We start from the raw sequence: 12,638 nt of genomic DNA on the forward strand, positions 1-12,638 counted from the left end.
ACAATAATACTAATGATCCATGAGAAATCAAAGAATAATTTATATTTGTTATGGACTGAATATTTGTGCCTCTCTAAAATTCATATGTTGAAGCCCTAATCCCCAAGGTGATGGTGGTATTAGGAGATGGGGCCTTTCGTAGGAGTTAATTAGACACAGATTTAGATGAGGTCATGAGGTTGAAGCCCCATGATGGAATTAGTGCCCTGATAAGAGGAAGAACTATCTGAGCTTCCTGTTTCTGCCATGGAAAGATACAGCAAGAACACAGCTATCTCCAAGTCAGGAAGAGGGCCCTCATCAAAATCTAACCATGCTGGCACCCTGATCTCAGATTTCCCAGCCTCTACAACTGTGAGAAATAAATGTCTGTTGTTGAAGCCATTGGTCTATGATGTTTTATTATAGTAGCCCAAGCTAAGAAAGTGTCGTTTTCAAGTTTTAAATGTTATTTTTTCCAGCAAATTTTCCTATGTCTGGCATAGATTAGATAAGAGTTTAACTATCTTTGTATTTCCTGAGTGCATCCTGAGTTAGAAGGGAGGTAAGCATTTGGTAGGAGTAATATTTAATCAATGTTCCATATTCATATTTATTAAACCTCCAAAATGTATTCAACATCTGTTCTTTTGTTTATACTTGATATATAAAGAAGTTTTCATACCTACTTTATTAGTGTGAGAAACCATAGAAGATATACATAACTACGGATGAAAACCTGCTTTAACAAGCTTTGAAGGCATATTAGACTATTACTGAGTAAAAAACAAACCTTAACAAAATAGGACCCAAATGTAAAAGCAACAGAATATTTTTTACTTTTCAATGGATTTTCATTTGTATGAAGCAAATTATGACCTAATCTCATACCTACAAACCGCAGAAAAATTATACACAAAGAAACAGTTTAAATGTATTTGAATGCAATAAAAGGTAGGCTTAACTAAATGAGTATTAGAAAAGGCATTTATTCCCTAAGATTTCTTTATTTTTATTATTATTTGTTGTTATTATATATCTTTTGGATGATGATATGAAAAGGAATATGAGCTGTACTATGGTGATTCAGAATGGGAAATAATCAAATTTTGTCATAGAAACTCTTCCTCAGTCTAATAATTAGACCATGGTGAAACTGAGAGGGGAGAGGTTTTGAGCAGATCTATAAAGAAATACTTGTAATTTAATGTGACAAATACTATAATAGGTATATTTATAAAATGCTGTAGGAATACAAAAAGCAAATAATCTAAAAGCATTTTGAAGGCCAGCAAATACTACATTATTTGGACTTTATCTTAAGTAAGTCACAGTTAAGTCTATAGTTAGCTATCTTTTCCTTAGTACTTTTTTTTTTCTTTTTTTACCAACACCCCACCCTTTCCAACCTATTTGTAGGCCATCAAAACTAGGTTTACTCTTATGTATACCTCAATAGTCAAAAAGCCTTCCAGTTTCAAAGAAATGACTCTAATTTTAAAAAACTCCCTACTCATCTAAAACTAATATATTAAATTAAAACATTAAAGTTAAAAATTCTACAGTTTTGTTTTTTTTTTTTACAGAACTTACTGTAGATAGATATTATACACAAGAATGCTGACTTCTAAATAGGGTACTGGGGAAAGCATGTGGTATGTTTCACATTATAATTCAAAGCGAATTAGTAGCACTGTCCTAATTCATAGGACTGAATCCTGTACGAAGTGGCAACAAAATTGCTTCATATATTAAAATGAGATTTACCCTGTTAACTGTGTCAACTAAAGAAATCCATTTCAGTTTGACTATACAGGAGACAGATATATATGGTATAACACTTTACAGCCTGGAGCATCCAGGTCTCTGAAGTTTGGAAAAACAGAAATCAGATTTTATCAATTAAAACGTGCATACACATGCACACACACACACTTACCCTTGATAAGGAATGATTAACTAAAATGTCAAATACACTTATTTGTGATTTGTGGTGACACACCTGACAATCACTAGTCCAGTAAAATCTAAAAAGAGGTAGGTACTCCAGAGTAACATGCAGTATTTGTGGACCTTCCCTCAAATAAAACTCTTACTACTAAAAAAATTTATTCCAAAAAAGCTGGTTAATAGTCTCTTGATGAACCTAATCTAAAGTTCATACCTTGCTTTTCATAGCAGAAGAATATGGACCTAAAAACAATCCAGGTAAAATTTCCTAGGGAAAAAAAAATTGAGATATTTACCATTAACAATTTAAATTTACACAAACTATGTACCATATAAGTGGATTTGTGGAGTATTTTCATAATTGTTATAATAATTTGCTAAAAAGCTTGTAATTTAGGGAACATTTTCTAGCCACACTGAGCAAATGATTGGGAAGAGAAATGCAGATGTGCTTTATAATAGCAAATGAGACATTTAGTTTAAATATAGTTCTGAAAAGTCAGATATCTGAACTTCCACAGTACTTTTTAGAAGCACTTTGGGTAAAATTAGCATATTATATGACTGTCTTTTTATTTTTATTTTTTTAAAGAGAGGGGTAGAGAGGCATTGGGAGGAGAGAGAATCTCAAGCAGGCTCCACGCCCAGCATGGAGCCTGAGGAGAGGCTCAGTCTCCTGACCCTGAGATCATGACCTGAGCCAAAATCAAGAGTCCAACACTTAACCGACTGAGCCATACAGGTGCCCCTATATTAATGAAACATCTCTAATTTTACTTATATTCTCTGCTATAGTCTAAAAATAAACTTGGCATGGGGCACCTGGGTGGCTCAGTCGGTTAAGCATCTGCCTGGCTCAGGTCATGATCCCAGGGTCCTGGGATCGAGCCCCACATCAGGCTCCCTGCTCAGCGGGAAGCCTGCTTCTCCCTCTCCCACTCCCCCTGCTTGTGTTCCCTCTCTCGCTGTGTCTCTCTGTGTTAAATAAATAAATAAAGTCTTAAAAAAAAAAAGATATAAATTAGGCATAAAGAAAATTACCCCTCTGGAATTACACAAAACCTTATTCAGCCAAATCTGTTGTTACCTATAGTTCATAAAAGTATTATTGCAAAATTTAAAAAAGACCAATATCAAATGTTTGCCTACTGACAGTTTCAACAATTTTAAATAAATACCTTCCAAATGCTAGATTAAAATTTATTCTATGTGAATTCAATATAGAAAGATTTTAGTTGGGCTGTATCATATCCTAGATACTAATATAGTGCAATTTTGCAGTTCAGTTCTTTGGAAAATTGTAATTATTTGTGTATAGGTCTGATGTCTCCTACCAGCTTCTTGCGGGCAGAAATTACATTTTACTCATCTTTGCATTCCCCATAGCACCAAGTAAAATGCCCCACAGGTACTCAGATACTTTTAGAAAAAGAGAATTTTCACTAACAGAGAAAAGAAACAGATTTTTATTAAGTCAAGGTATTCCCGGGAACAGGAGACATTGCTTGATTCTGGGGCTAGCAGAGTGACGTAAATGGTAAGAAATGGAAAAGAAAAACTGCTATGAGGGTTAACATTTTATCATTCCATATTGGGAGTATTCAACTCAGTCTTCTGGAGGACTTCATTATGGAAGTTGACTGAAAATCAGACACAAAAAGGAGCAATTATTCAAGAGTGATTTGCTTTATAGTCAACTCTTTTGGACTTATCTAAACTAGCCAGACACAGAATACAAAGTGTTTTCAAAGGAATAAAAATACTGTACCCAATTTTTCAGATAAGGGAAAACAAAGTGATTCATTAAGCACATACATATATTACTATGTCCATGATTAATCTAAGAAAGGCAACAATTCATTTCCTATCTTTTTAAGATCCATGATTAATCTCAAATATGCTGATTTTTAAAAGACTCAATGAACTTACAGATCATGAGCCAACAGGTCTCAAATCCTTTGTGAAATTAGGTTATTTAATAATAATAATAATATGGGTTGGTTTGAATAAACAAAAAGGTTATCTTACCTGCATCTCTCGTCTCATAGGGTATGTCCATTCCTTAAAGATGGAAAGAAAACACAAGAATAAAAGTAAATGACATATAAAAAATGTTACCCAATTAAAAGTTAAAGATGTGACATAAAAGTGTATGGATTTTTTAAAAAATACATTGTAGTTTAAGAATATTCTATAGATTGAACTGGCTTCGCAAACACCTGAAAAATTTAAGTGACAAGAAACAATGATTAAAGAGCATCTGGGTGGCTTAGTCAGTTAAGTGTCCGCCTTCGGCTCAGGTTATTATCTCAGGGTCCTGAGATCAAGCCCTACATTGGGCTCCCCACTTAGTGGGGAGTCTGCTTCTCCTGTTCCCTCAGCCTGTCTCCCCCAGCTTGTGTACTCTCTCTCTGAAATAAATAAATAAAATCTTAAAAAAAAAAAAAAGAAACAATGATTAAGGTATTCCTTAGGTAACTGCGCTTCCAAAATTACGATTATGTTACTTCATACAGTGGATGGAATAGTTCATTAATTAAAACAGATATTCCAGAAATTTCTCCCCAAAACCGATCCTCCAAATCAGAAATGTCAAATGTCAAATAGCCTTTTTGTGATTCATGTCAACTTTAACCAACTGGCAGCAGATAGCTAAAACACTGTGTGAGGAAAGACTTAAGTACTGTGATCAATGAGCAGTATACATAACGGATGAAAGAATGTTAGGTGATAGGTATTTGCCATCCCTGACCTAAACCTCTAAATGCTTATCAGCCTTTTTCATATCTTACTTGGGCTTGAGATTCTTTTAGTTTGATTCCCTTTAAAGATACACTTCATGAAAGTATAGAGTTCATTCTGTCTTTGGAATGCAGACCAAAATAAACTGGAAAATAATGCAAAATGCCAATGGCAAAAGACAGAAAACATTTTAAAAGCTGGGCAAAGGGGCACCTGGGTGGCACAATCGGTTAAGTGCCTGACTCTTGGTTTCAGCTCACATGATCTCATGGTCGAGAGATCAGCCCCAGCGCCTCTGCACTCAGCAGGAATCTGCTTAAGATTTTCTCTCCCTCTCCCTCTGCTCCTCCTGCTTGTGTGTGCGAACATGCTCTCTCTCGCTCTCTCTCTCTCTAAAATAAATAAATGTTTAAAAAAAAAAAAAGTTGGGAGAAGAGGAGCACCTTGGGGGCTCAGTCGGTTGAGCACCTGACTCTTGATTTCAGCTCAGGTCATGGTCTCAGGGTCCTGGGATCAAGCCCTGCACTGGGCTCCTTGAGAGGCAGGGAGTCTGCTTGAGATTCTCCCCCTCTCTCTTTACCCCTCCCTCCCCAAAATAAATAATCTTCTTAAAAAAAAAAAGAAAAATTGGGAAAAGAAAAAAGCAGTTACAGTGAATTGATATGAAGAATCAAAGTACAGATAGTCCTCATTTGTAAATGGACTGTATTCCAAAAGTTTCTAACCTGGTTGCTTAAAACTCAGAATTATAAACAGAAATAAGGTTTCTAAAGTGAAAACTGGAAGAGCTTTTTAAAAAAATCCTTTATTTTCAGGTGAAAGGAATTAAGGGGTACAAACTTCCAGTTTGGGAATATAGCCAATAATTTGGAATAACTTTGTATGGTGACAGAAGTTAACTACACTTATTGTGAGCATTGGGCAGTGTACAGAACTGTCCAATCACTATGTAATATACCTGAAACTAATATAACATTATAAGTCAATACCCTACAACCCAGCAATTACACTACTATGTATTTTTTTTTTTAAGATTTTATTTATTTATTTGACAGAGAGATAGAGAACACAAGTAGACAGTGCAGCAGGCAGAGGGAAAAGCAGACTCCCCGCCAAGTGGGGAGCCCAACGTGGGGCTCCATCCCAGGACCCTGGGATCATGACCCGAGCTGAAGGCAGATGCTTAACCGACTGAGCCACCCAGATGCCCCAACACTACTATGTATTTATCCAAAGGATATAAAAACAGAGATTCGAAGGTGCACATGCACCCCAATGTTTATAGTGGAAATGCCCACAATAGCCAAAATATGAAAAGAGCCCAGATGTCCATGGACAGATGAACGGATAAAGTGGTATGTATACACAATGGAGTATGACTCAGCCATCAAAAAGAATGAAATCTTGCTATTTGCAATGATGTGGATGGAACTAGAAAGCATTCTGCTAAGCAAAATAACTCAGAGAAAGACAACTACCAAATGATTTCACTCATATGTGGAACTTAAGAAACAAAACAGATGAACATAGGGGAAGGGAAGGAAAAATAAAATAAGATAAAAACAGAGAGGGAGGCAAACCATAAGAGACTCTTAACTACAGGGAACAAACTGAGGGTTGCTGGGTGGGGGAATGGGGTAATTGGGTGATGGGCATTAAGGAGAGCACTTGATGTAATGTGCACTGGGTGTTATATGCAACTGATGAATCAACTAAATTCTACCCCTGAAATTAGTAACACACTGTATGTTAACTAAATTGAATTTATTTTTTTAACCCAAAAATGTTATTTTATTTTAAATACTCTGTGATTGAAATAATTTGCAGAAAATATGTGCCTTGTTAAGTCAATATCCAGTGAATGCTGCATGCAGACAATTTCTACAACCATATATAGTGACATGCTCAGAAGTACATTTGTGGGGGCACCTCGGTGGCTCAGTTGGTTAAGTGTCTGCCTTTAGCTCAGGTCATGATCCCACTGTCCCAGGATCAAGGCCCATGTGGGGCTCCCTTCTCAACGGAGAGTCTGCTTCTCCCTCCCCCTCCTCGTGTGCACTCATGCTCTCACTCACTCTCTCCCTCTCAAATAAAATCAAAAAAAAAAAAAAAAGTACATTTGCTATTTGTTCCAATCTAAACAATTTAAATTAAAAAAATTAACAAACAAACAAACAAGGGGTGCCTGGGTGGCTCAGTCAGTTAAGTGTCATACTCTTGGTTTGGCTCAGGTCATGATCTCAGGGTCATATGATCAAGCCCCGTATCAGGCTCTGTGCTCAGCGGAGATTGCCTCTCTCCCTCCCTCAGCCCCTCCCACCTATCCAAAAAATCAAACAAACCCTTTTTCATTTTAAAATAATTTTAGGGTTACAGGAAAGTTAAAACTAGTGCAAGGAATTCCCTTTACCCTTCACCTAGATTTTCCAAGTCAGAAAAGTATTTTTAACACATAAAGTAGAAATGTTATACATCTGTAACAGAAATCTTAGCTAGGATGCAATGGAGAATTACTCCTATCAGAGAGCTTCAAGCTATCAGCAGAAGGGAGGAGGGGCAAGGGGGGAAGGCAGGAAAGAATGTGTCTGTTTTGCAGAACAAGAAGCTATGGCTAGGTGTGCCATCAGATACCCTCTTCTGTGAACCAGTTTGAGCCAGTTTGGAGCTGAGGACCTGCACAGAAGCCCCGAGTTGCCCTAAAGTTACCTCTAGCTCATTATAATATAAAGATCTCCTCCCAAGGGCAAGATTTTCCAACCATTTTTTTTGAACATACAATGTATGCACTAGCATGTTGACATACTAAGCATGAGCAGTTGAAACCAAATACCTAGGTAACAAAATGTGTAAGTTCCTTAATGTATCAAGCTCCCTGGCCCTGTTCCCTAGCACACAGAATAAAAGTTTCATGCATGAACCCCAAGAGGAGACAGTACTTTGAGAGCCATTTCCCTGTCTTCTTGTGACAAGTAATAAAAACTCTTTGCTTTCTTTTTTCTTCTCCTTTTTTTTTTTTGTTTTAAGAGAGAGAGCAGAGGGAGAGGGAGAGAGAAAAACTCTCAAGCAGGCTCCACAACCCTGAGATCATAATCTAAGCCGAAATCAAGAGTCAGACACTTAACTGACTGTGCTGCCCAGGTGCCCCAAAACTCTTTGCTTCCAATACTTCCTTGGGTTGTGTTCAATCTAATGCACCTCTTGAATTTGGCTACAGAAAAGACAGAATGGTACTCCTGCAATACAGTCAGCAATTTTTCTTTTTTAATAAAGAAACAAAGTATTTTTTTGTCTTTAATGTTGAAAATGGATCTTGGCCATGTGATATTAGTAGGCTATAAACCCTAAGAAGCCATATCCAGAGAGGATCTGCTGATCTTTCATAGCCTTGTATTTGTTCTTTTAAAATGGGGGTATAAAAGAACACACAATGAAGTGTTAAAATGCCCAAATCTGAATGTAGAGCTCAATGAACTTTCACAGGCAATACATCCATGTATCACCACCCAGATGAAGATTTTCATCATCCTACAAAGTTCCCTCCTTCTCTTCTCAGTCAATATCCTCTCTTCAGAGGTGACTATTGACTTCTATCACTATAAATTAGTTTTGCCTGTTCTTGAACTTAATATAAATGGAATCACAACAGTACCATTTTATGCCTGGCTTCTTTCACTCAACCTAATGTCTGTGAGATTCACCCATGTTGTTGCATGGATGGCTCAGCTGGAAGAGCATGTGACTCTTAATCTTGGGGTTGTGAGTTGATACTCCACACTGGGTGTAGAGATTACTTAAAAAAATAAAATCTTAAAAAAAGAAAGTGGGGGGTATGGGGTAGCAGGGTGATGGACACTGGGGAGGGTTTGTGTTATAATGAGCACTAGGTATTATATAAGACTGATGAATCACAGACCTGTACCCCTGAAATAATACATTATATGTTTTTTTTTTTTAATTTATTTAATTTATTTGAGACAGAGAGAGAGAGAGAGTGCACAAGTGGGGAGGAGGGTCAGAGAGGGAGAAGCAGACTCTGCTGAGCAGGGAGCCTGATGTGGGGCTTGATCCCAGGACCGTGAGATCATGACCTGAGCTGAAGGCAAGCCACCCAGGCGCCCCTATAAAACATTATATGTTAATTTAAAAAAAAAAGCAATGGAATTAATATGTCACAGGGTAGGCCTATATTTGGCTTTATTAGAAACTGCCAAAAGTTTTCCAAAACGAACTTACACTTCTACCAGCAATGTATGGGAGTTCTAGCTGTTCCATATCCTCACCATGGCCTTATTTAAAATGATACTGTACATGTGAGACGTAAGACAAAGCGTAGGACCTGATCAAAGAGGGAAGGCAGATCGATACCAAAAAGCTGAGATCCCAAAAGGCAACACTCAGTGAATGATAAACTGGGGAGATTGGGGAGGGAGGGAGAACTCACCTCAACCCCATAGAAATGAGTACTCTTGCCTTTCTTAGCTTTAGGTCTGAGTAGAATGTGGTAGTGGTGGGATGGGGTCTTCCTAACTACAATCTGGCCTTCGCTCATGTCTGGCATTAAAATTCAATTATTTTTGGGCGCCTGGGTGGCTCAGTTGGTTAAGCGACTGCCTTTGGCTCAGGTCATGATCCTGGAGTCCCGTGAGGGCTCCCTGCTCAGCGGGGGGTCTGCTTCTCCCTCTGACCTCCCCCCTCTCATGTGCTCTCTCTCTCTCTCATTCTCTCTCTCAAATAAATAAAATCTTTAAAAAAAATTAAAATAAAATAAAAAATAAAATAAAATTCAATTATTTTTGTGAGGCCAAGTGAAAATTCAGTGTCAAGTGGTCCTGGGTAGATAGTGTCCATTGGTTCTTGGGAAAAGCAAATGCATTTTCTCTCTGGAGAAGCATACCCTAAACCTAGATCAGAAATAATTCACAGAGATAAGTTTCAATGAGCTCACAATTTAAAAAAAAAAAAAAGAGGAGGAAACGAACCACCATAAAAAACAGATACAACTAAATCACATTCACAAAGCCTGCAGATATTAGGACAATGGAAAAATATAATACATTTAGAGCATCAAAAGTATGAGAGCATCAAAAGTATGACCAAGGATTAATAAATTTATTAAGAGAACCAAAAGGAATATGTAGAAATGAAAAAAAAATACAAATGAAATTAAAAATCGGTGGATAGGCTAAACAGAAGAAAGGACGGAGTTAAAGAGAGAATTTGTGAACTGGAAAATAGAACTGAAGAAATGACCTAAATTCAGAGTTTGGAAAATATGATCAGTTAATAGACATATAAGATAGAATTTAAGGGGCGCCTGGGTGGCTCAGTCGGTTAAGCGTCTGCCTTCGACTCAGGTCATGATCCCAGGGTCCTGGGATCGAGCCCCGCATCAGGCTCCCTGCTCAGCAGGAAGCCTGCTTCTCCCTCTCCTACTCCCCCTGCTTGTGTTCCCTCTCTCGCTGTCTCTCTCTGTCAAATAAATAAATAAAATCTTTAAAAAAAAAAAAAAAGATAGAATTTAAAAGTTTAACATCCATAAAATCTAAGTTCCAGAAGAAGGATAGAGAAAATAAAGGAGAGATAATATTACATAAGATGTTACTGAAAATTTTCCAAAACTGGTTAAAGACACCACACCTCAGAAATAAGCAACCCACTAAATCCCAAGCAAGATTAAGGGGAAAGAAATACACAGTAAATAGCAGTATACCAAACACGAAGAGGAGAATTTCTTTTTCCAGACTAAAAGCAAACAGAGGAATGGAAAAGAAGAGTCCAAAAGACGTTCACATATGCAGCCAATTAACTTCCTGAAAGACAAGAAGGCAATTCAATGGAGGAAAAAAAAAACCGTCCTTCAACAACTGGTACCAGAACAATTAGATAAATGTCTATAAAATAAAATGAATTCTGATCCTGACCTCTCACCCCACCCCGCCCCTGCCGGCAAACCCTCCCCACACACAAACATCTTGCCTGTCTTCACTGTTGCATCTATTTCCAACACTTGATGACAGTGCCTGGCACATAATAGGCACTCAATACATACTTGAATATATGGGGAAAAAAGTGTGTATGTATAAACACAAGGGCAAAAAATGACAAAACTTCTAGAAGAAAACATAGAATATCTTCACAACCCTGGAAAAAGCAAAGATCTTTAAAAGGGCACAAAAGATTTTTTTTTAATTTTTTTAAAAAAATTCATTTAAGGAGAGCCTGGGTGGTTTACTTTGCCTTTAGCTCAGGTCATGATCCCAGCATCCTGGGATGGAGCCCTGCATCAGCCTCCCCCTTCTTGTGCTCTCACTCTCTCCCTTTCTCTCTCTTTCTCCCTCTCAAATAAATAAAATCTTTAAAAAGAAAATAAAAATTTATTTAAGGGGGAGAGAGAGAGAGAGCATGCAAGCACATGAGCAGAGGGAAGGGGAGAAGGAGGGGAAGAGAGAAGCCCCAAGCAGACTTCCTCTGAGCAAGGAACTCCACGCAGGGCTCCATCTCAGGATCCTGAGATCATGACAATTATCATACAATGAAATAGTACTCAGCAATAAAAAAGAATCTACTACTACTCATAAGCATAATACAGGTGAATTTCACAGATATTATGTTTAATGAAAAAAGCCATAAACGGATGCCTGGGTGGCTCAGTCATGATGTTAAACATCTGACTCTTGGTTTCAGCTCAGAGCATCTGACTCTTGGTTTCACGGGTTGTGGTCTCACGGGTGGTGAGATCCAGTCCTGTGTTGAGCTCCACACTCAGCTGGGCTCCACACTCAGCGGGGAGTCTGCTTGCAGATTCCCTCCCTCTGCCCCTCCCCCAAGCACACTCAAATAAATCTTTTTACAAAGTCATAAACAACAGAGTCCATTTTACATGATTCCATTTATATGAAGTTCAAGAACAGATAAAACTAAACTGTGGTTACAGAAATCATAATATTCATTGCCTATTTGGAGCCTGCTTAATATTGTCCCTCTCTCTCTGCACCTCCCCAAAAGAAAAGGTATTGTTTTCTCTTACATTTCTACTTTAGGCACAAAGAGCCTAAGTAACTTAACTTTGAAGTCTAAGCAGTTGACTTCAGAAACATTGGCACTATACAGCCTCTCAATGTAAGAAGGAACTATATGGCAGACATAGTTGTATTTAGACAAATGCTGACTGCATAAAATGATGGTGATTAACCTATAGGGATTAACAGAAATAAAGCATATAATTTCCAAGCCAGTAGAGGGGGAAATGTAATCTATCTGTACAAAATGAATGTGCATTTAATTTACCAATATATTATAAACTTTTTATATTAAAAAATTTTTAAAGAACTTAAGCCAAAGACTGTCATTTTCATCATGGTACCCCTAACATCGAGCATAGTGCCTGCCACAAAATAAGCACATGATAGATGTACATTATGGAGATATATGGTGCTAGATCTTTTTTTCCCTTTTTTTTTTTTAAAGATTCTTGATTAGTCTAATAGCTTTATCTTCCTGAAGAAACTTATCAGAGTTGTGAGAAAGAAGAAAAGCGATTAAAGAAATGTGTATTTTTGAGTGTAACTAAAATAAAATTTCTAAACTGTGCATAAAAAAAAACAGAGGACGTATATAGTAAAATGGTATACATATATTCCAGGGAATATCTGGCACCATATATGCTAGAAGGCACTCAAAGGCACAGGATAAATGTGCTTCCTCTGGAATATCAATTTTACCAAAAGATTTTTTTTTTTTTTTTGGAGAAAGTGTTTTCACTGGCTGGCCACTGATTTTTATTTTTATTTATTTTAAAACAAACGTGACCATATGGGATAGAATGTAAAACTTACTTGAAGTTTTAAGTGAAATAAGAGGCTTCAAAGAAATTTTGAGCTTCCGAAAGATTGTATACAGTAGAATGTGTATGCTGTATTTATATAAGGAAGATATTATAGGAGTAAAAAGCAAGTTGTATTGCAGGA

At 37.2% G+C, this 12,638-nt stretch overlaps 1 protein-coding gene across 2 annotated transcripts in view; it reads right to left on the reverse strand.

The window, feature by feature from the left end:
* Window positions 1-12,638, reverse strand: part of STYX (serine/threonine/tyrosine interacting protein) — a 37,853-nt gene that overhangs the window by 19,628 nt on the left and 5,587 nt on the right. For both annotated transcript variants that reach the window (XM_034992830.1, XM_034992831.1), the window contains exons 2-3: window positions 3,958-3,990; window positions 2,144-2,197 (exon numbers count right to left, since the gene is read on the reverse strand). In XM_034992830.1, coding sequence (XP_034848721.1) covers window positions 2,144-2,197; window positions 3,958-3,990 — 87 coding nt within the window. The remainder of the gene's footprint in view (window positions 1-2,143; window positions 2,198-3,957; window positions 3,991-12,638) is intronic.

Source organism: Mirounga leonina, unplaced genomic scaffold (genome assembly GCF_011800145.1).
Source record: "Mirounga leonina isolate KUSES-001 unplaced genomic scaffold, KU_Mleo_1.0 Mir_82, whole genome shotgun sequence".
In the NCBI taxonomy this organism is placed as follows: domain Eukaryota; kingdom Metazoa; phylum Chordata; class Mammalia; order Carnivora; family Phocidae; genus Mirounga; species Mirounga leonina.